General features: G+C 41.0%; 1 protein-coding gene across 1 annotated transcript in view; it reads left to right on the forward strand.

Moving 5' to 3' along the window:
- Nucleotides 1–5159: 5159 nt before the first annotated feature.
- rnf139 (ring finger protein 139) overlaps nucleotides 5160–23740 on the forward strand; it is a 28153-nt gene continuing 9572 nt past the window's right edge. The window contains exon 1 of the mRNA XM_043688252.2: nucleotides 5160–5673. Coding sequence (XP_043544187.2) covers nucleotides 5511–5673 — 163 coding nt within the window. The 5' untranslated portion in view covers nucleotides 5160–5510. The remainder of the gene's footprint in view (nucleotides 5674–23740) is intronic.

Genomic DNA, 23740 nt, shown 5'->3' on the forward strand with positions numbered 1-23740 from the left:
GTAAGGGCAGAACTGTGGACATGTCAAGAAGTTCAGTGGCAAACTGAAGAAAATTATATTGAAAGAACGGCATAAAGTGATTCCTCGTATGTATCCCCCACCCAATTCTGTCCGGATGTAATATCAGGGCATTGACTGCAAACTAGGCCGTAAACAACATCACATATGGCAAGTGTCTCTCCTGCCATTGGTCCAATACCAGAGTTTGCAGACTGAATCCTAAAGGGGCCATCAACTGGCTGCTCTAGGGCCTCAATTGGCAGAAAGATCATTCACAATCCTGGATTTAATCAGAGAGAGAGAGACAGGAAGGTAGCAGGATCTCCACCCTGTGCAGCCACTTGTCACCCCACCTTTGAACATACCTCCTGGAATGGGAGCATTAAATGCTGCCCAAGGATGATATTTTTGAAATCAAGGTGTTGCTTGCCTGGGAGTCAATACTGATCAATGAGCACAAGGGAGATGATGAAATACGATTTGGTGCTGGTTAAGAGACAGGCAGCAGAGTTTTCAATGTCTAAAGTTGAGGGATGGTAGAATGGAGAATGCCAGCCAGGAGTGCATAAGTTTATCAATTTCTGCCCTCTTCACTGTCTCTGAATTTCAGGCATTTTATTAACTACAATTTTGCTGCATTATTAACCCTACTTAAGTTGTTTTACATGAGCAGTTTGCAAGAGCTGCAGACATTTAAATTGCTTCATTTGGAGTGGTTGAGAATAGGCATGCCACAAAAAGGAGTTTGAGTAAGAAGTAAGCTTAAATGGTTATTTTGACAGTATAGGAGTTGGGAGATCATGTTGCGGCTGTACAGGACATTGGTTAGGCCACTTTTGGAATATTGCAAGCAATTCTCTTCTCCTTCTGAAAATGTTCAGAAAAGATTTACAAGGATGTTGCCAGGGTTGGAGGGTTTGAGCTATAGAGAGAGGCTGAATAGACTGGGGTTGTTTTTCCTGGTACGTCGGAGGTTGCAGGGTGACATTATAAAATCATGAGGGGCATGGAGAAGGTAAATAGACAAAGTCTTTTCCCTGGGGTGTGGGAGTCCAGAACTAGAATATATAGGTTTAGAGTGAGAGGGGAAAGATATAATAGGGACCTAAGAGGCACCTTTTTCAACATGTATGGAATGAGCTGCCAGAGGAATTGATGGAGGCTGGTTCAATTACAGTATTTAAAAGTCAACTGGGTGTGTATATGAATAGGAAGGGTATAGAGGGATATGGACCAAGTGCTGGCAAATGGGACTAGATTAGGTTATGATATCTGGTCAGCACAGATGAAATGGACCAAAGTGTCTGTTTCCGTGCTGTACATCTCTATGACTCTATGACACTAAGTGTTTGGTTCACACCTGCTATTACTGCAGGTTGCACGTTTGTATACTTTTTATAAATCTATCTGGACATAACATGAACGTAGTACATAGAACAAGATAGAATTTAACTTTAGGAGGAAAAGTTATCATGGTATGAAGTTTCACATGATTGCATTTTATTAATTCACTAACAAAGATGTCTAATCTCAGCCATTTGTTTTAAACAAACAAAAAAAAGTAATATAAAACAAAGATGCTGGTAACCTGAAACAAAACAGAAATTGCTGGAGAAACCCAAGAGGTCCGTTAGCATCTGTGGAGAAAAAGCAGAGTTCCAAGTTCAGTGACCGTTCTTCAGTCCCTAATTTTAATTCCTTGGTATGAAACATAGAAAATAGATGCAGGAGTAGGCCACTCCTGCCCCACCATTCAATATGATCATGGCTGATCATGCAATCTCAATATCTCATTCCCGCCTGCTCCCCATACCCCTTGATCCCTTTAGCTTCAAGGGCCAAGTCCAGCTCCCTCTTGAATATAGCTAATGAAGTGGTCCCAACAGCTTCCTATAGGAAAGAATTCCATAGATTCACAATTCTCTGAATGAAGAAATTCTTTCTCATCTCAGTCCTGAATGGCTTACAAGTTATTCTTAGACTGTGACCCCTAGTTGTCCACTTCCCCAACATCAGAAATATTCTTCCTGCATCTAGCCTGTCCAGTCCCATTATGATTTTATATGTTTTTATGAGATCCCCCCCCCCCCCCCCCTTATTCTTCTAAATTCCAACGAATACCAGCCCAGTTGATCATGTGTCAGTCCTGCCATCCTGGCAATCAGTCTGGTGAACCTTCGCTGGACTCTCTCAATTGCAAGAATGTCCTTCCTCAGACTAAGAGACCAAAACTGCACACAGTACTGAAGGTGTGGCCTCACCAAGGCCCTGTATAACTGCAGCATGAAGCTTGTAGCCAGTAGCATCAAGTCCTGTGCAGCATGAGACCTGTTCTTTTAAAGTCCTAAGTCTAACATGAACTGACCTCATCATTCTCCTGTTTAATAAAGGTGGGAAGAACCACCTAATTGGCAAATAAGGATGCATTTGGCACTGCAGTAGCCACTGCAAGTTCCATGGTTGAGATGAGAGTTGATTCAGCACTGGGGAAAGTAAGAGGAAAAGCGTGGGGTGAAGGAGAGATTTTCTTGTGGGGCCTAGAAGATTAACCCTGCACTTACTGGAAGGTAAATAGCAGTAATCTCATTTTCTGGGTATGTTCTAACAAGTACTCCTTTTGCAGCCAGGTCAGTTATACGTAGATGTTTCAAGTGATGTGTGCTTGATGTCTGCCATGGACTGCATGCAAAGGCCTTCACAGCTGAAGTAGAAGTCACATGATTCTGGCAAGCTAGCCAGTACATTACATACACTTGCAAACATCATTCTTTTAAAAAATTCCATGTATATCTTTTACAATTCCAAGTTACCTAATAAATATGTTACATAGAATATTAAAATTCCTTAACAAAACAGTCTGTTGAAGGGTTATTGGACACGAAACATTAACTCTGATTCCTCTCCACAGAAATGCTGCCAGACCTGGTCAGATTTTCCAACAATTTTTGTTTTTGTTTCAGATGTCCAGCATCTGAATTTCTTTCTTTTTTTGCCAGTGTGTTTATTTTAGACAGTTCCATTTTTGTCAGTTTGTTTATGCATATTATATATACTGTTTGAATCATGCAAGTCTCCTAATGGTACTATATATATATATTGTTCTTGTCAATTCATCTGCTATATGCTGCATTGATGTTTCTTTTCTGGGGAATAGCATTCCTATGGTGCGTTCTTTGACATAGTAATTTGTTGCGAATCAACATTTCTCTTGCTGAGGAACTATGGGCCTCTGGAGCTGCTGATCTTTCTGCAGGTGGTGAGGTCTTCCTGTTCAGCTGCCTGCAATGAAGGCCCAGGTGTGTGTGCAGATGTGCACATATGATCAAGGTGACAACTGGTCAACACAGATCCTAAATCGCCATGTGTTTCAACTCTTGTTGAAAGCATTGAATGTTTGCACTCTGACTGGCTCTCTAATGCTTACCTCTGGCAATTATTTGTTAGATTTCATGCTGTTCATCTCTATGACTCGAAGTGAAATTTGGCTTTCTACTCTTTCATCTTGATTTTGTTACTTGCATTTTTTTTTCTGCTACTGGGAGCAGTGTGATATTAGTCTTTGGACTGTCTTATGTATTGTGCTGTTTTTTTCAAATAGCCATCCAATTGGACCTAGTCACCTGCTCTTTTTCCATAAACTGAACAACGCTACCTGCTGAGCAAAATGACACGAATAAACATCCAAAATGATCATGGAATACATTTTAATATAAAGCATACCAACTATTCTTTCTGAGTTAGTACTTACAATGAACTTAGCTTCTATATATATGTGAGTACTGTGCAATGCAAAAGAGCTGATGTAATAATCTAGCAACAGAGTAATACAATTGGAATGAGTTATCAATAAACGAATTTTAAATTGACATAACTGGAGTTGTGCAATCATAGAATGATTCAGCACAAAATAAGACCAGCTAAACCTATTATACTAATTCTTTGTTGGAGCTAATTATTCCCCTCTTCTATCCTTTATTCTATTATAGAATAGTTAAAGCACAGACAAGGCCATTCAATCTATCAAGTCCATTCCAGCATTTTGCAAGAAAATCTTGCTAATCACACTGATCTCATTCCATATAAGAGCCATACAAATATATTTGACTTGAAACATTAACTCTGTTTTTCTCTATCCCCTGCTGATGCTACCAAGCCGCTGAGAGTTTCTCTGGTACTCTCTGTTTTCGTCTCAGATGTTCAGCATCTGCTGTAACTTGATTTTGTTGTAGCTAAGCCTTCATCCTCTTCTTACAGCCCTTTGAAAGTTATGGTAGAAGTGCTTCTGCGACCTTAATACTATGCATTTCAGATCATAGCCACTGGTTGCTATGGCATAGATGGACATAAAAGGATAATGGAGGGAGTGACAATTTCAAAATTGTCACTTGCCTCTTCAAAGCATGAACCTTTGGTCCCAACTCCACCTTATGCAAGTTGACAACACCCATTTCCACCCGACATTGAAACCGTGAACTACAGATTAATATTCAGCTTTCAACAGGATTTGCAAGACCTTATTTATTTTTCCAAAATTTAGTAAACATTTTAAACTCTCAGCACTTTGGAATCAATGACTTTCAGGAACAAAGCAGGAAGTCAAATAGCAAATTCTTGATTATTCTTAGTATCACGTGTATGAGACATGAATTTAAAATATGGAAGCAATGAGCACTAATGAATGTTCTTTACTATATTAAGGAAAAATTGGAAGGGAAGAATACGGGACATAGGTTTAAGGTTTTGGAAATGATATCCAGGAAAATGTGTTGAAGAACTTTTTTTGTATGCAAGTAATGTCAATAACCTGAGACCTGCTGCCTTATGAGGGCAGGGAATGTCAATGACTTGAGACTTGTAAACTTTGGGGATGTTGGGAGCAGCGAAAAATAAATGATTTCATAAAGAGCTCTTGGAAGACAAAATTGCAATGCTCCATGGTAGAACTGGAAAGAGGGACTGACTACACTTTTCTGTACATGTATTCGTGGTCTAAATTGCCTCTTGCTTAGCCGTAATGACTGATTCTATCCGCTCGCAAGTTACACCAAACATTGCTGCAATAAGAGTACACGGTCACGTGACAAAGTTCCAGTAGGAACCACAGTGGGAATAGCCTAGGCCGATGTTAAGGTATCTACGCAAACTCAGAACTCTGTGCGTGTCCCTCACACGCGGGCGATCCCGCTGAACGTTCCATCCTCCATGTGATTGTGAGGTCACTGCGTCTTCTTCCTCAATCACCCTCCATCCGATTGTGACGCGTCAGTCTACGTGACGCGCCTTTCGCGTTGAGTGGGAGTCACGGTAGGCAGCGGGTGGCCCGGGCGATGGGGAGGAAACGGAGAGACGCGGCGGGACAGCGACACCCGGCCGACAGCTGACTTACCGCCAGCCAGATAAAAAGGCGTTCGACACTTATACGCCGGCTGGCTGGCCGGCCGGCCGAGCCACCCGGTCAGCCAGCAGCGGACGTTGTGGTGAGCGGGCCGCAGCGCTGCCGGTGCTTACCCATGTCGGCGCAGTGGCTGTCGATGGGGAGTCACCTCCGCGGGGTCCTGGACGTGGCCTTGCGGGTCCCCTGCATCTTCGTCATCGACGCCATCTTGAACTCCTACTTTGACGGCCTCGAGAGCCTGTCCACGGTGGCTCGACAGGTATCACAGCGGTTACTGGGTGAGTAATTGCGGGAGGAGACCAGACTGCGACTGGAGAATGAGCAACGCGGAACCCCAGTGAATTAGGGTAGCCCTGTCCGAATAGTTAAATATCCTCGTCGTGTGGTATCGCAAACAACTCTGGATTAGTTAAGAGAAGGCTTGCCAAAAAAAAAACCCTGCGTGGCCAGTTTGCAGCGGTGATCAAAGGGAAGGGCATGTCTTTATTTCATAGAGCAGAACAGACTCTTCGGCCCTCGATGTTGTGCTGGCCTTTTATCTTACTCTAAGATCAGACCAACCTACATGCTCTTCATTGTATCATGTTTCATATGTCTATCCAAGAGTCACTTAAACGTCCTTAATATATCTGACTCTACCACCACTGCTGGCAGTGCATTCCATTCACCAACCACTCACTGTGCAAAGAACCTACCTCTGACATCTCTCCTAAACCTTCCTCCAATACCTTAAAATTATGCCCATTGTGATACCACCATGGGAAAATGTCTCTGGCTATCCATTCTATCTATGCCTCTCAACATCTTGCCCATCTTTATCGAGTTATCTGTCATACTACTTCACTCCAGTGAGAAAAGCCCGAGCTCCTTCAACCTTTCTTTGTAAGATTTGCCCTCCAGTTCAGGCAACATTCTGGTAAATTTCCGATGCACCTTCTCTAAAGCTTCCACATCTTTCCAATAATGAGGTGTTCAGAACTGAACACAGTATTCCAACTGTGGTCTAATCAGGACTGTATAGACCTGCAGCATAACCTCATGGCTCATCATTACATTATAACCTCTCTTTATTTACAGAAAAAAGAGCGCAAGTTGTATTCCTTGAATGTCTGAAAGGAAGGGATATTGGGGACTTGAAGTATTAGTTCAAACCCAGTTGAGGGTAGGGACCCTCTCAGATATGCTGCTCTGAGAGGAGATTCGTGCTGAGTTATTTGAAACTTTCTTTTAGGTTGAGATTGTAAATTTGGAAAATGCTGTCGTAGAGTGTGATTCTGCATAAAGTTTTTAGATTCAATCAGGAATCATTGCTGGTAGAGGGAGTGACTTTATATGGTGTGACTTACCTCTCATTTGTGTTGGATGGTGTCAGACTTGAGTGTTAGAGCTGTGATTATTCAGCAAGAGGAAAGTATTTCATCAACTCCTGACCTTCTCTAGATTGTATTCTGGATCAGTGGTGCTGGAAGAGCACAGCAATTCAGGCAGCATCCGAGGACAGGCAAAATCGACGTTTTGGGCAAAAGCCCTTCATCAGGAATACAGGCAGAGAGCCTGAAGCGTGGAGAGATAAGCTAGAGGAGGGTGGGGGTGGGGAGAGAGTGGCATAGAGTACAATAGGTCAGTGGGGAAGGAGATGAAGGTGATAGGTCAGGGAGGAGAGGGTGGAGTGGATAGGTGGAAAAGGAGCTGGGCAGGTCGGACAAGTCCGGACAGGTCAGGGGATCGAGTTTCTGGAGGTTAGAAGCTAGGATGAGGTGGGGGAAGGAGAAATGAGGAAACTGTTGAAATCCACATTGATGCCCTGGGGTTGAAGTGTTCCGAGACGGAAGATGAGGCGTTCTTCCTCCAGGCGCCTGGTGGTGAGGGAGCGGCGGTGGAGGAGGCCCAGCACCTCCATATCCTCGGCAGAGTGGGAGGGGGAGTTGAAATGTTGAGCCACTGGGCGATTTGGTTGATTGGTGCGGGTGTCTCGGAGATGTTCCCTAAAGCGCTCTGCTAGGAGGCGCCCAGTCTCCCCAATGTAGAGGAGACCGCATCGGGAGCAACGGATACAATAGATGATATTAGTGGATGTGCAGGTAAAACTTTGATGGATGTGGAAAGCTCCTTTGGGGCCTTGGATAGAGGTGAGGGAGGAGGTGTGGGCGCAGGTTTTACAGTTCCTGCGGTGGCAGGGGAAAGTGCCAGGATGGGAGGGTGGGTCGTAGGGGGGCGTGGACCTGACCAGGTAGTCACGGAGGGAACGGTCTTTGCGGAAGGCGGAGAGGGGTGGGGAGGGAAATATATCCCTGGTGGTGGGGTCTGTTTGGAGGTGGCGGAAATGTCGGCGGATGATTTGGTTTATGCGAAGGTTGGTAGGGTGGAAGGTGAGCACCAGGGGCGTTCTGTCCTTGTTGCGTTTGGAGGGGTTGGGTCTGAGGGCGGAGGTGCGGGATGTGGATGAGATGCGTTGGAGGGCATCTTTAACCACGTGGGAAGGGAAATTGCGGTCTCTAAAGAAGGAGGCCATCTGGTGTGTTCTATGGTGGAAGCCAGATTTTGGGAATTTAGGAGGAGTCATTTACTAGTGAGTACTTACCATCTTACTGGGTCTTGTTGCCATTGCATTTTTCTGGCAAGTACAGTATGGTTTGTGAAAAATAGGAAATCCTACCCTTTAGGGCACTTGATGGTATTACTGTTGACTGCCAAGGGTTATTGGTTAGATTCTCCTGGAAATGATTTTTGTTTGGCACTTGTGTATCAACATGAATTTTATCTATCACTTAGCCCAAGCTTCAGTGTTTTCTTAATCTTGTTTCATGTGGTGTAGACTACTTCCTTTGAGCTATTGGTAATGAACACTCTGCAGCTGTCATTGAGCTAACTCACTCCTGAAGGAGGAAGGCCATTGATGAAGCAGTTAAAGATGGTTAGGTTGAGGGTGCTTCTCTGAGGCCTCCTGTATTGTTAAGCAAATTTTGGGCTCTAGCAACCAACTTATTGTATTGAAAAATGGAAGGAGCCATAAGAATACAAAAGCAAAAATGTGTAAAGGAGTGATGGATTATATGGAGAAACTTTAAATTTCTCCAAGGTGTAACATAAGAGTAAAGAGAAGACTGCAACAAAAATGTGCTGTCACTTTTTTAAAAAACTGAAACAAGGTAGTATTTTTGAAGCCTCCTCACTCCAGTCTATACAAATGTGCAAGTTAGGAGCAGGAGTAGACTGTTCTGGGCCCTTGAGTCTCCTCTGCCATTGATGAGATTGTAACTGATCTGATTGTGGCCTCTGATTTTGTTGCTTGTTCCCTATATCATTTGACTTCTTTGTCAATGCATAAGCTATCTAACCTAGTCCAAAAGCTATCCAATAAATGTACGATATGCAGAAAATGTTGAGGAAAAACTGCTCCTTTACCTTTCTTTAAATTCCGGTTTGTATAATCTTTTTTTGTATTTAATCTTTGATTTTTCCAGTATCATTCTGGTTAAATCTATACTACACTCTTTCCAAGACTGGTATGTTCTCCCTGATGTGTGATGCCAGAATGACTCATTAGTCCAGATGTGGTTTAACTAGGGATTTGAACAGGGTTTTGCTGAAGCATACTTTCTACCCCCTTTGTATTCTAGTCCTCTAGATATAAACACCATACTTGCATTATCTTTTTGATTATTTTATTTGTTCACAACATTTTAATAATCTAATAATTTTCTTTGCGTCTACACTATTTCTAGCTTTTCATTATTAAGGGCAGTGCCCTGTTCTGTCCTTTTTGGATCCATTTGATACAATGTGCTCATACAATTATTGTCAGTATTGCACTGCTTATCTTTGTGTCATAGTAAAGTTGAGAATATGAATTTGATCATCAAATCAGTCAAAATGCAGCAAATACTTGAAGCTCCAATGCATATTCTTGTGGGATACCTAGTATTAATCAGCCTCAGCATTTTGAGTACCTACCCTCTGTCTGCTGCTGTGCTACCAATTTCCTAATCAAGTTAATAATTTCCAGTTCCATGAGTTTCAACTTTGGTTAGTTGTTTCTTTTGAGAGGGTTCATCAACAGCCTTCTGGCAGTCCATATAGATAAAAAAAATGCCTAGACACTCCACTGTCCAATACTTTTTTTTTAGATTAGATTAGATTACATTACAGTGTGGAAACAGGCCCTTCGGCCCAACAAGTCCACACCGACCCGCCCATACCCCTACATTTACCCCTTACCTAACACTACGGGCAACTTAGCATGGCCAATTCACCTGACCTGCACATCTTTGGGCTGTGGGAGGAAACCCATGCAGACACAGGGAGAACATGCAAACTCCACACACAGTTGCCTGAGGTGGGAATTAAACCTGGGTCTCTGGCACTGTGAGGCAGCAGTGCTAACCACTGTGCCACCGTGCTGCCCACAAATTGAATCATCCTTTTAAAGTTTTCAATCAAATTTTCGACTAACATTTTTCAACGTTCAAAGTTTGCGATCTTCAATTCACCCATCTTTAATTATTTTCTTCATTTCTGTTATCTTTTTTGTTTATTCCTAAGAAGAGATGTATGCTGTTGAAGCTTGTTGTCTTGCACTCATCAGGACAAACACCGAATGCCAAATTTCAAACAGTCTCAACAATTTGTATTACTACAGGGGAAAAGGCAACTGTGTTTTGAGGTGATTCAGAAAAGATGCAAGGCTTTTGTTTGCAGAGACAAAGTCCTTGTGTATGTATTACACCTCTTTGATCAAGAGTAATTGAACCATATTGCAAGCTCAACTCATGGGTTAGTTGGTGTAGTAATTAGTGAATTTGGAATTTGCGATATTTATTGTGGATAGTGTTTCATCCCACTGAAGTCAGTGTTTTCTCTATAGAATTTAACTAGCTGTTTTACTTTTCCTTCAAGTTCAGTTGATGCCTGCAATTAATTCAGTTTTCTCCATACATTCTGTACCTTTGTATAAAGAGCACTTATTTGGGGGTCAGACATCTATGTGTGCTTTTTAGCTTTTTATTTTACATTGTTCTTGTGAAGCTTTTTTCTTTACCTGTAATTTTTGAAACAGTTCCTGACTGTTACTGTACTTTGGCTTTTGAATCAATATTTTGTCACTTTTACCATCCCCGCTCTGAGTGCTTTAAAGCCCTGTCATCATGCTATTCATCCTTTCTGCTGCCTTAATATAGTGCTTCTTGTTTCATGAATTGAGACACCACCTCCCCACCCCTGCTATTCCCAACCTCCTCATAAACAGAAAATCAAGACAAAGCACAGATATCAAGATTTGAGGTTTTTACCATTTTTCTTTAATGTTGAGAGGTGCATTCATTTTTTAGAGCAGACGATCAGGTGAAACTTGTATCAAATTGACAATTTAAAAGTACAAACAATATTTTGCCATAAATTAAAAATCCTTCACATGAACCAAGTTTTAAAATTATCCAGTAACAATTTTAATTTTGAAGCATTTTCTTTGTTGGATACTTGACATTGAATTTTACTAAATTTTAGTACAACATACTGTCTTTACACATTTACGCATTGTTGTAATGATGTCTAAAATTTGTGGTTCAAAGTGTTTGTAATTATTATGCTACTTTAAAGATCTTTGCATTGCAGAGACATAAAGGTACTTCAATGAACGAAAGCTCTAAGTGATGTAAGAAACTGTTAGAAATTAGCTGTTTTTGGCTATCAAAATTCTGAGGTGGGGGGTGCAGGTATTGTTGGTGAGTATCCAATCTATTTTGCAGCATTTCCTAAGTACTCCACTGAATTGGAGATTTCTTCATTTTGAAGCCAAAGCTGTAGGGAGGATAAATGTAAGGGATCATATTTTTGCAGATTCAGGTAGTAAACGCAAGGAGGTTTTAAAAGCATGCCAGTGACTCTAAAGTGGACAAAAAAGATTTTAAGAGATGAACTGTACGGGCTTGTGTGACTGCGTAACAGTGAACAGCTTTGTACCTTCCTGGAAAGTGAGTTTCAACAACAAATTGTTTGCATTTTTAATCTAACAAAAGTGTTTCTAAGATGCTTTCATCAGGCATTCTGTCATTGAAGAAAGTACTTGAGGTTCTTTGGAGGTAGCTTTATCAGTGAATAAGATGTGAAGTTTCCATAGAGTATTCTGTAAACTTTCAAATAGTGGTAGAGAAGTAGTAAAGGGTCACTGGACCTGAAGTGTTGACTCTGATTTCTCTCCACAAATGCTGCCAGATTTGCTGTGTTTCTCAACCAATTTGTTTTTATTTGTTGAGAGAGCTAGATGTCTGGGGTAATGGTGACATTCTGGTAATCTCATTGGACTAATAATCCAAAACACCAAGCTAATATTTTTGGCACATGAGTGAAATCCCATCATGGAGCTGGTGGAATTTAAATGCAGTTAATAAAGATAATCTGGAGTTGAAAGCTAATCTCATAGCTAGGTTCACTGCTCTTGAGGCAAGGAAATCTGCCTGGTCTAACCTGCATTTGACTCCAAATGGTCAGTAATGTGGTTGATTCTTGATTATCCTTCTGAAGTGACTTAGCAAGTCAGTTTGTTCAAAGGCAGTTATTCACAAATACCGAAAATACATAGGGGAGAAAATCAGCAAGGAATCTGATGCGCAAGAACCACAGAATGAATATTTGGGTGTCAGATGGTGGGAATGCTGAACCATTACCTGTTTTCAATGCTTTTATTCTTGTAATGATTTTAATTCAATAGAGTGACTTGAGAGGGGAAGGGTCATACCCACTCGAAGTAGATTGAGAAAACAGGTTTGCTTTCTCTAAAGATGTTCGTAAGCCAAGTTTTTTTTACATTGGCTCATTTTTAATAGCTTTGTATATCTTCATGTTCTTAAAATATGGAGTAATAGCCTTAAATTTCTTAACTCTAGATTACTTGTCTGTCTCTGATTACTAGTTCCATTAATCTAACCATTACGTAATTGTCCTGAATGTGAGGGGTGAGAGGTTTCTCTTTTTTTTTTCAGGAGATTGCATGTTCTGATCCACAAAGTACCAAAAATACAAGTTTAAAAACAAAAACCCTATCCTGTTTATTAAGATCGATCAATGGAAATAAAAATCCCAGTTGCGCATTTAGTGCATTGTAAAACAATTCCATGTGATTTTCTTGAAGAAAGAAGAGCTCAATATCCAACCTGCCCCCATTCCACCTGTACACTCCCCACAGAAAGAAATTAAAAACAAACCACAGGGGCGGCACGGTGGCACAGTAGTTAGCACTGCTGCCTCACAGCGCCAGGGACCCGGGTTCAATTCCCGCCTCGGGCAACTGTCTGTGTGGAGTTTGCACATTCTCTCTGTGTCTGCGTGGGTTTCCTCTGGGTGCTCCGGTTTCCTCCCACAGTCCAAAGATGTGCAGGTTAGGTGAATTGGCCATGTTAAATTGCCCGTAGTGTCAGGTGCATTAGTCAGGGGTGAATGTAGGGGAATGGGTTGCTCTTCGGAGGGTTGGTGTGGACTTGTTGGGCCGAAGGGCCTGTTTCCACACTGTAGTGTAGTGAATCTAATTACATACTTTTGTATGTCTTTGTGGACGTTCGTCGCTTATTAGAATTGTCTATTTTTAGTCAATCACCTCATGCCTTGGTGCGACTATTCCACAAGAAACATGCATTTGGACCAGGACTGCATAATCTGACTAGTGTATTTTAAGTAGTTTTCCTCCAATGAGAAGGTAAAAGATTGGGAAGATATGTACGATGAGACAATTTGTGGAAGTAGGTGTTATTTTACTATTTTGAATTCTGAGAAAGTTCTTAGGTCATGAGTTTCAGGATAATTTTAATTGATCACAGCTATTGATAACTTGCTGGTTGTCCATGGCCTTACAGTTATCAGTCTTATCAGAAAGACCTTAAGTCTGGTATATGTCATGAACATGTGTTAATCTGTTGGCTGGTATGTTGTCAGACTGTCACCTTTTGATATCCATGTGTTAATAGCCAAAACTGTGGTTCCCTTAATTATGAAAGAGAGCTTTATTGATTGTTTTGATTCCCCTTAACCAAAAAACAGATGTAGCTAAGTGAAGAATCGCTTCCATTTGTATGTCAATAACTCTTTTTAGTGTGCGTTTTATCTTATCAGGCAGTTGGGTCATTGTAGAGCAATTGCAAAAGAATGTCATGGCTTTGTACAAGCTCTTGGTTCTGGTCCCAATATCTTTGAATTTTTGACACATTTATCTATTTGAACTCGGATTGAAGTTCAGTCCAGTGAAATCTATTTAATATTGTTGTCATAAACTGTGCTGGACAAAGCCTTCCAAACGCTGATGATCCTTCCATCTCCAAGAGATAACAGATATGCAGCAAAAGATCCATTTAAGTGTACTTTGGCTGTGAAGGTCAATCATTGAGAAGCAGGTTTTGGCACACATGCAGCACGTACTGCTACCAAGTGATGTTACAGTTGTTTCTGATATTGGGACCCTTTGTCAAGCTGCTGTACCTACCAGTAATTGTGTAAATAAGTCTGTGGGAGGTGCCACCATTTTTTATTTTATTGTTCAGCCAGCTAATGACTCTGAAAAGCAATGTTCTGAACCTTCATGTCACACTTGCAAGCATTTTGCAGCTGAGTCTTAGATGCTCTACTGGTTGACTGGCAGCCTTGAGTGTGACTTTCTTCCATCCCGTGGATGTGGCTAATCCACCAAAGCAGCCTTTGTTTGAAACAGAGTTCCAATGTATGTTGCCACAAATTGGAGGCAGCATTTGTAGTTTTTATCCCTCCAGAATGTAGCCATAATGTACTGCAGGTGGTAAAGGTGGCTTTTCTTGGCAGACTTTGATCACCCATGTTTCAGTCATATTCATCATTTCCTGCGAATGAAAGGATGCTGGACATAAATATCTGGTTTCAATTTAGTCACGTCGCGATCGTAGATGTGTGAATAATAATACCAGTGCTTTAATTTCATTTCTTATTATCATTGCTTTTATGGAAGCTGTAGACACTAAATAGATTACCAGTACTTTCTTTATGCTAGAAGTCCAAAACAATTTCATAGGATGATTATTTTTGTCCATTCAGTAGATTTTATTTTACATTAAAACTATATCAGCGGAAGGCTGGCTGAAAAATATGGAAAAATGACCAAATATGTCATTTCACAAAATGCAAGAAAATTTGAACCTGGCCCATTGTTATCCTATTGGGATTTGTTACTGATTCTCACTAGAATGATAGAAAGAGTCTTCAGCAGTGCTAATAAGCTGCTTGGCAATAATCCCTTCTCAGATGCTCAGTTTAGGTGCTGCCAGGGCCATTCCACTCTACCCTTATTTCAGTCTCTGCTCTAACATGGACAAAAGTATGAAATTCCAGAGGCAAGAGTGACTGCTCTTGACAACATGATATTACTGACCGAGTGTGACATAAAGGAGCCCTAGCTAAACTGAAATTAGGGTTGAGGGGAAAGAACACGCAGTGGAAGCATACAGTAAGATGATTGTTGAAGTGATGTCCTGGGATCTTCAGAAATTCCTCAGGGTAGTTGTTCTGGTTCACCTTAGATTAGATTACTTATAGTGTGGAAACAGGCCCTTCGGCCCAACAAGCCCACACCGACCCGCTGAAGCGTAACCCACCCAGACCCATTCTCCGACATTTACCCCTTCACCTAACACTACAGGCAATTTAGCATGGTCAATTCACTTAAACTGCACATTTTTGGATTGTGGGAGGAAACCGATGCACCCGGAGGAAACCCATGCAGACACGGGGAGAATGTGCAAACTCCACACAGTCGCCTGAGGTGGAAATTGAACCCGGGTCTCTGGCGCTGTGAGGCAGCATTGCTAACCACTGTTCCACCGTGCTATCTATTTCTGTTCAGAGATGTGATGGCGCACCCATGGCACAGTTAGAACTTGAATCTAGAACTTTCTTCCAGAGGAAGGGTCATGAGGACTGTGCCTCAAGAACCCTAATTTCTTAGGGTAGATATATTCAATCAACTATTACACGCCACTGGAGCAGATGGGACTTGAACTCAGGCCTCCAGGCTCAGAAGTAGGACACTACCAATGCACCACAAGAGTCCCAGTTTCCTCTGGGTATATGTTTTCTAGTCAAAGTTTTGGCTGAAATCTGACCTGTTTCTTGTTTATAGTTAGTTCACCAGCCTGTTAAGATGCATGTGGGACAGATGCATCTTTAACATGGTCCAACTGAAATTTAATTCCTGATCTCCTGTTTATTAGGCAGGACTAACTAAGCCACACCACCACTGATCTATTTCTCAGGGTATTTTTTTTATTATTAAACCTATTGTTAATTGATATTACTACACACATCGAGAGCAGATGGGCTTTGAGTCCTAACCTTTCAGTACCCCAGATCCATTAGGTTTTCTTTCTTTATTTAAATTATTTTTCTAATCAATCTGTTCAGATGTTGTACCAACTTTGGAGCAGAGAGGACTTGAACCTGGATCTCTCAATCCAGAGGTAGGAATCCTACCATAAGATGGCCTAGATGCTCGGGTTGGTGTTCTAGATCAACTCTCTTAATCAATGATTTTCTCTCTGATGTCGGAAGTGGAAATGTTTGATTGCACAATATCCAGCACGCTTCACAATGACTCAGGCACTGAAGCAGCACTTGTTCAAATGCAGCACGACCTGGATAACTGGCTAGGGTTTCACTGATAAGTAATACTTTTGTATCTTAATTGCCAAACAGTGACTGTTTCAAACTGGGCCAGTAATGTAATGCTGTGACTATGATAACTGGTCAGAAGCTCTGAATTCTGTGGCAAGTATCTCATCTCTTGACTTCCCAAAGCCTTCCACCATCTAGTTCACTCAAGTGAAGCATACATGGATGAGTGCAGCTATAAAAATACTTGAGTAACTCAACCATCCAGAACAAAGCAGCCTGTTTGATTTTGCACACTATTCACTCACAGTAGCGAGAGCGTGTGCCATTAAAAGATGCATTGCAGTAACTTATCAAGCTTCCTCTGACTGCATTTTTCTAAACCTGTGATCTCACCATATAATAGACAAATGCAGCAGATGCATGGCAACATCACCTATAAATTCTCACCAAGCCCAATACCATCCTGTCTTAGAACCAAATTGTTATTTCTTCACTGTTGCTGGGTCACAATCTTGGAACTCAGATCCTAATAGAACTGTTAGTATTGTTGTTTAAGAAGGCAGCTCACTACCACCTTTCAAATGTGGTTAGAGATGTGCAAAAGATCCTGGGTTTGGCCACAGGTGCCCATATTCCTTTGGAAAGCTAAACTCTCTTCTGGGAGGTTTCCAGATTCTAGCAATCCCCTTCACTTATTTCCTCCTTTTTTCTTTGCTTTAATAATCATCCCACCCATCAACAGCTACCACTGTCCATATTTTTTCTTTCCTGATGGTTATATCATTGAGTGTCTGTGCCCGCTATCATTGATATGAACACCACTTCCTCAAAATCTCCTTTGCATCCCTTGCCTTTTATAACTCCCCCCCCCCCCCCCCCCCCCTCCATAGTCATGTGTGGCACTGCAAGAGGGTTGACTATTTGTAAATTTTAAAGTGCTGTTCATATCTGTAGGGTGTTGTAATTGTGTTATCTATCTATCAATCTTTGCATCATAGGCAGCAAAGCTGTTGACAAGTTACATTGTAGTGTATTGGTAGTTTGTTGTTTGACTGCAAAGATATTGGATAACAGCACTTCAATGTGTAAGGTATTTTTACTGGATTGCAAGTTGTGGCCACTTGGATTTTAGATCAGCAGGAGTCATAGAGATGTACAACAAGGAAACAGACCCTTCAGTCCAACCCGTCCATGCTGACCAAATATCCCAACCCAGTCTAGTCTCATCTGCCAGCACCTGGCCCATATCTCTCCAAACCCTTCCTATTCATATACCCATCCAAATGCCTTTTAGATGTTGTAATTGTACTAGTCTCCACCACTTCCTCTGGCAGCTCATTCCATACACGTACCACCCTCTGTGTGAAAAAGTTGGCTCTTAGATCTCTTTTTATATCTTTTTTTTCCCCCCTCACCCTAAACCTATGCCCTCTAGTTCTGGATTCCCCAACCCCAGGAAAAAGACTGTCTATTTATCCTATCCATGCCCCTCATAATTTTATAAACTTTTTTATAAGGTCACCCTTCAGCCTCCAACGCTCCAGGGAAAAAAGCCCCAGCCTGTTCAGCCCCTCTCTAGCTCAAATCCTCCAACCCTGGCAACATCCTTGTAAATCTTTTCTGAACCCTTCCAGGTTTCACAACATCTTTCCAATAGGAAGAGACCAGAATTGCACGCAGTATTCTGACAGTGACCTAACCAATGTCCTGTACAGCCGCAACATGATGTCCCAACTCCTGTCTTCAATGCTCTGACCAATAAAAGAAAGCACACCAAAAGCTGCCTTCACTATCCTATCTACCTGAAACTCCACTTTCAAGGAGCTATGAACCTGCACTCCAAGGTCTCTTTGTTCAGCAACACTCCCTAGGACCTTACCTTTGTGTATAAGTCCTGCTAAGATTTGCTTTCCCAAAATGCAGCACCTCGCATTTATCTGAATTAAACTCCATCTGCCACTTCTCCGCCCATTGGCCCATCTGGTCAAGATCGTGTTGTAATCTGAGGGAGCCTTCTTCGCTGTCCAGTACACCTCCAATTTTGGTGTCATCTGCAAACTTACTAACTGTACCTCTTAGGCTTGCATCCAAATCATTTATATAAATGGCAAAAAGTAGAGGACCCAGCACCAATCCTTGTGACACTCCACAGGTCACAGGCTTCTAGTCTGAAAAACAACCCTCCACCACCAACCTCTGTCTTCTACCTTTGAGCCAGTTCTGTATCCAGATGGCTAGTTCTCCCTGTATTCTGTGCGATCTAACCTTGCTAACCAATGTCCTGTGGGGAACCTTGTCGAACGCTTTCCTGAAATCCATATAGATCACATCTACTGCTCTGCCCTCTTCAATCCTCTTTGTTACTTCCTCAAAAAGCTCAAGTGGGAAAGAAGCTGTTCTCAATCGAATTTGAGATACATGATATCCCATGCACAAAGCCATGTTGATTATCCCTAATAAGTCCTTGCCTTTCCAAATACATGTACATCCCGACCTTCAGAATTCCCTCCAACAACTTGCCTGCCACCGACGTCTGGCTCACTGGTCTATAGTTCCCTGGCTTGTCCTTACCACCCTCCTTAAACAGTGGCACCACGTTAGCCAACCTCCAGTCTTCCGGCACCTCACCTGTGACTATCGATGATACAAATATCTCAGCAAGAGGCCCAGCAATTACTTTTGTAGCTTCCCACAGAGTTCTAGGGTACACCTGATTAGGTCCTGGGGATTTAAGTGAAGTAACTTTGGAATATGTTGAATCTTGCGCAAGTAAAATAATTTGGCGTAGGTTATTCCAGCTAGCAAAAACTAAAGTATATAGGCAATGGTTCTCAAAATTTGCAATTGCTTCCTGAATTGATACTTTGCCCTGACACTATTACTAGTTAAATTTTCACTTCTCTGCCCATCCCTGAGTACTTAAGTGGCCCTAGGTATATTGGATGCATTGGTTGTCTTTCAAGATTCTATAGACTCTGGAATAATTCCTATAAATTAGAAGGTAGCTAATGTAACTCCACAATTTTTAAAAAAGAGGTAGAGAGATGGCAGGGAATTATAGACCTGACATTGATAAGGAAAATGCTGAAGTCCCTTTTTCAAGAATTAATGGCAGAGTACTTGAAAAACAGTGACAGAATTTAACCAAGTCAGCATGGATTTATGAAAAGGAAATCATGCTTGAAAAATTCCAGTAGATTTGTAAGTATCTAGGGTTGGTGAGGGGGAGCCAGTGCATGTAGTTTACTTGGACTTTTTGGAAGGTTTTTGATACAATTCCTCAGATTAGCATGTAAAATTAAAGCATATAGGATTGGTGGCAGTTTAATGGATAGAAGGCTGGAAAGTAGTCTATAAGCTCAGGTTAATGCTCTGGGGGCAACATTTAAATTCCATTTTGGCAGCTGGTAGAATTTCATTTGGGGAACTGGTAGACTATTCTGAGGCAGCAAACAAAACCCTCAAATGATGCATTGCCTCCCAGCTGTCAGGGTCTCAATAGCTACAAGGCATTTTAAAGGACGGGGATGGTGGGGGTGGGGATAAGAATCACAAGACTGATTTCTGGGAAGGCAGAAGTGAGTGATTGAAAAGAAATTGAGTCATTTAGGACAATACTTACTGGAATTTAATTGAGTGGGAGAGCCCATAGAAACCTACATTATTTTCACAAAAGGCGTAGATAGAGTAAATGCAGGGGGAATGTTCCTAATGACTGGGAATTCAGAATCTGGGTCATAGCCTAAGGATACAGGGTAGATTTTTTCAGAGCAAGTTAAGGTTTCAAGACAAATATGACTCTTCATTCTGAAAAAGAGTTGTATTGGACTCAGTTAACACTACTTTCTCTTTCCACAGATGCTTCTGAGTTTCTCTACTGTTTTCTGTTTCCAGGTGCTGGATATCTTAAATGAAGTGTTCTGATTTGTATTTCATGGATTTAATAGATTGTTGGCTTGGACATAAATACAAAGGGAGCTTGATATAAGGCCGAGAGGACACATTTAAATTTGTGGGCAAGAGATTTGGGGTAGAGGGCAGGAGCAAGGAACAAAGTTTTTGTAAAGTGGAATGATCTGTCATGGTCTGCTAGTGGAATTGGAGATAGATAGCCAATGGTTTCCAAAGGATATTGGCTGGGCATTTGAGGGATAAATGTACAGAGCCATGGGTTACATTGGAGATTGGCACTGACTCAGCAGCCTTCCAGAGAGCTGTCAAGCATGAGTTAATGGCTCGAATGACATTCTTCTGTGCTGTTTTGTATCTGAAAACTTCACTTTTTTGGTCTGCTCACAGATTCTATGGAAAGGTTACCCTATTGATTCAAACAAGTTTCTGCTATATATTTTGCAAAAGCTTTGTTGTCAACTATCAGTGGTGTAATTGGGCAATATTCCTTTACTACTGTAAAATCTGGTCCACTCACTTGGAGATTTTTGTTTGTCACTAGAACTTTGAACATTTTGGGATAGAAATTTCAAATAAATGACTATTTTTGTTGTCCCATGTTCATATTGTGAATGCTTCCTTGTTACTAATGAGACTGTCAGAGTTATCACATTAGTGAGAGCTTTCTTGGTCCCAACTGCTTCTGCAACTTAACAGTACCATTGAACAAAGCATCCTGATCCTTCACTCTTCCCTGGTGTAAATTATAGCTCTTTCATAATTTAGAAGGCCATAGTCTCCTTTTCTTATCAGGCCACTCGCCACTGCTATACTTGGTTTCATTTGGTCTTGATAATGTAAAATCTGCACATTTGACTTGAAATCCCTTGCTTCACCCTATTTTGCATACTGCCATTTTTTGTGCACTCTGGAATTTTATCACTTTAAATATTTATACTGATGTCTGCAACATCAACAAATCTGTGACATCATTGGTACCTTGTTCCCAAATTTTGGAATTTTCTAAGCACCAATTTTTGAGTTATTTTCATTTCATGTTGATAGCTTCCTTTGCTGTAACAATGTGATTCTGTTTGCCCATCATGCCTATACTCGATCTCATATCTAGTGCCAATCTCCTGCTTCCCTCCCATGTTTCTGTGTACCATTTCCATCTAAAATAACTGTGAAGTGCCACCTTGAATGCCTCAGTTAACCTACCTCCACTACATGTCCTGGTAGTGCATTCAATATCCTAACTGCTCACTGAAGTCTTGTTTATCTCATCATCCTGGGTTCTTTTGCACATCACTTTAAATCTGTACTCTTGTCATTTTATTTTTGAGCAGGAACAGTTCTTGATCTATTCTATGCAGTGTGTTTTTTTTTTGAAAACCTCTATCATATCTCCTCTTAGCTGCCTTGTCTCCAAGGAGAATAGTCACACATTTTTCAGTCTATCCCCAATTGAAATTTCTCATTTGTGGAACCATTTTGTAAATCGCTTTGACACTCATACAAATGTACTGGTAACTTTCCTATAATGTGGTACCACAACTTTACACAATACTCTGCCTGGAAGTCTAACAAGTGTTGTCTTGTATGAGTTGAGCATCACCTCCCTGTTGTTCTACTCTCTACCCCCTATTAATTGAGTAAAGAACATTGCTTTATTAACTATGCTGCCATCTCCAATGATCTGTGCACGTATGTACCGAGGACCCTCTGCACCTATATCCCTTTTTTACCATTACTTGCAAAAGGAATATGGAGTATTTATCTTCATTACCTTGAGTTACAGAGGAAATTTAAATCCTGCAAAACCAGTTCAGATACTTGATCAGGAAGTAGTTCCTGAGGAATTTGACATGAAACTATATTTATATAAATTATTTTTCAATGCTAATACACTCCCTAATTGATCTAAAGAATACACCAGTGTAACCTGTTTGAAGGTTTTGTAGACTGCAATCCTTATTGACCTTTGGAATAAAATTTGCATCTCTCCGACAGACATGCATTTGTCTACCTCTGTGGATATGCATATTCCCATCCAAACATGAGAAACCCACATAGCTTAATGCTATGAAGATGGGTCATTGTACTAGCTTTTCCTTTCTAGCAGAATAATTAACAAAACTCTGAGCCAACAGCTTACTTTAAGGATTTTTTTTTACCAATACTATATGATAAAATAATGCATTGTTTTCTGTTCTTCTCCCTCTTTCCACACACGTTTTGGTGTGTTTTATTTTCCTCGCACTTACATGAATGTTTCCATCTAACATCAGGCATCACCTGAGGCACCATAGGAAAAGTCATTGTCAAGTGTATTTCAAGTATTTAATACATCTGAGAATTGTTATGTTACTGCACAATGTTCTTTCATATGATACTTTTCCAGGCCAACCTTTTTAAGGCTTTGAGCCAGAAGGGAAAAAAGGTCTTTTGATTTATTTACTGTAGGGTAGATTTTGAGATCTGCAGTCATCTGCTAATTTTGAAGGCTTTTGAAACTGTTACATGGAACGATTTGCAATAAACGTGCTAAGTTGGTTCTCAGTAGTGTTAAGCAAAAGTTGGCATTGATGTACATGAGCTATCAGGACAATTCACAGAAACCATGTTGTTTGGAATAAGTTTGAAGAAGCATATTAGATGAGGGAGAAGCAAAGGAGTTTGAGGAAATTATAGAACTTCATTTTGTGCAGCAGATACTGTGGCCTCCAATGCCTAGGTTATTAAAATCAGTGCATATGAGGTGTGGAATTAGAGGAGTATCAAGATTTTAGCTAATAGAGTTGTGGGAGGACACGGACGCAGTAAGGGTGAACCCATTGTGGGATTTGAAAATGGGTGAAAATGTCAATATTGTATCACATTCCTGGAATTTAATTATGGGTTTTATTTTTGCTCATTGGTAATGCATGTCAAGCAGAAATGTAACCAGTGTGGAGGGATCAGAAGAGATAAACGAATCAGGTAAAATTACTTACTCTGGATTTGAATTTTCATTTTAATGAAACAGCAAAATAAAACCGTCTTCTATAAAATATCATGGAAATAATTGAAATATTTTCAGATAAAATTTTTTAACAAAAATATTTTACATTATTTGGCCATGACTGGCTAGACCAGCATTTAATTGCCCATCCCAAGTGATCTTGGAGGAGATGTTGAGCTACTTTTTTGAATTGCAGCAGCTTTTGTAGTGGATAGGGGAGAGATGGGAGATGCTTTAATAATTGGTTAATAATCTAGAAATGAGAACTCCTGATAAGTACTTTGAGTAAAACCTTATCTGTTGGTAGTTGTAATAAGACTATTCATGTGCTCCGATTTACTGCTTCATATTTGGTTATGGGTTCCATTGCATGATCCTTGACTCAGTTCCTTCTTCTTCTGTGGGATGAATTTAGTGCCTGTTGCAGTTATCAGTTGATTCTGGTGTTACGAGTGTCAGCTGAGCACCACAGTTGTTTGCTTACAAGGAGATGTAGTAGTCCAAGCATAGTCATTCTTTCAAGAAGCACTCGTTCTCCGTGCATTTCCTATTTAGAGTCATACAGAATGGAAACAGGCCCTTTGGTCCAACTTGTCAGCACACCCCAGACATTCCAATCAGAGCCAGTCCCAATTGCCAGAATTCGGCCCACATTCCTCTTAAACCTTACTATTTGTATACCTATCCAGACGCTTTTTAAATATTCTAATTGTACTCCCCTTCTCTACGTTTTAGGCAAAGTTACAATCCATTAAAACAGTTTTGCAATCTAGCTGTTCTCCCTTTATCTATTCATGGTAGTGTCACCTGCGAGAACGTGCTGCTCGGCA

This window comes from Chiloscyllium plagiosum, unplaced genomic scaffold, assembly GCF_037043375.1.
Source record: "Chiloscyllium plagiosum isolate Xiang-an unplaced genomic scaffold, Cpla_swu_hap1 HiC_scaffold_4, whole genome shotgun sequence".
Lineage (NCBI taxonomy): Eukaryota > Metazoa > Chordata > Chondrichthyes > Orectolobiformes > Hemiscylliidae > Chiloscyllium > Chiloscyllium plagiosum.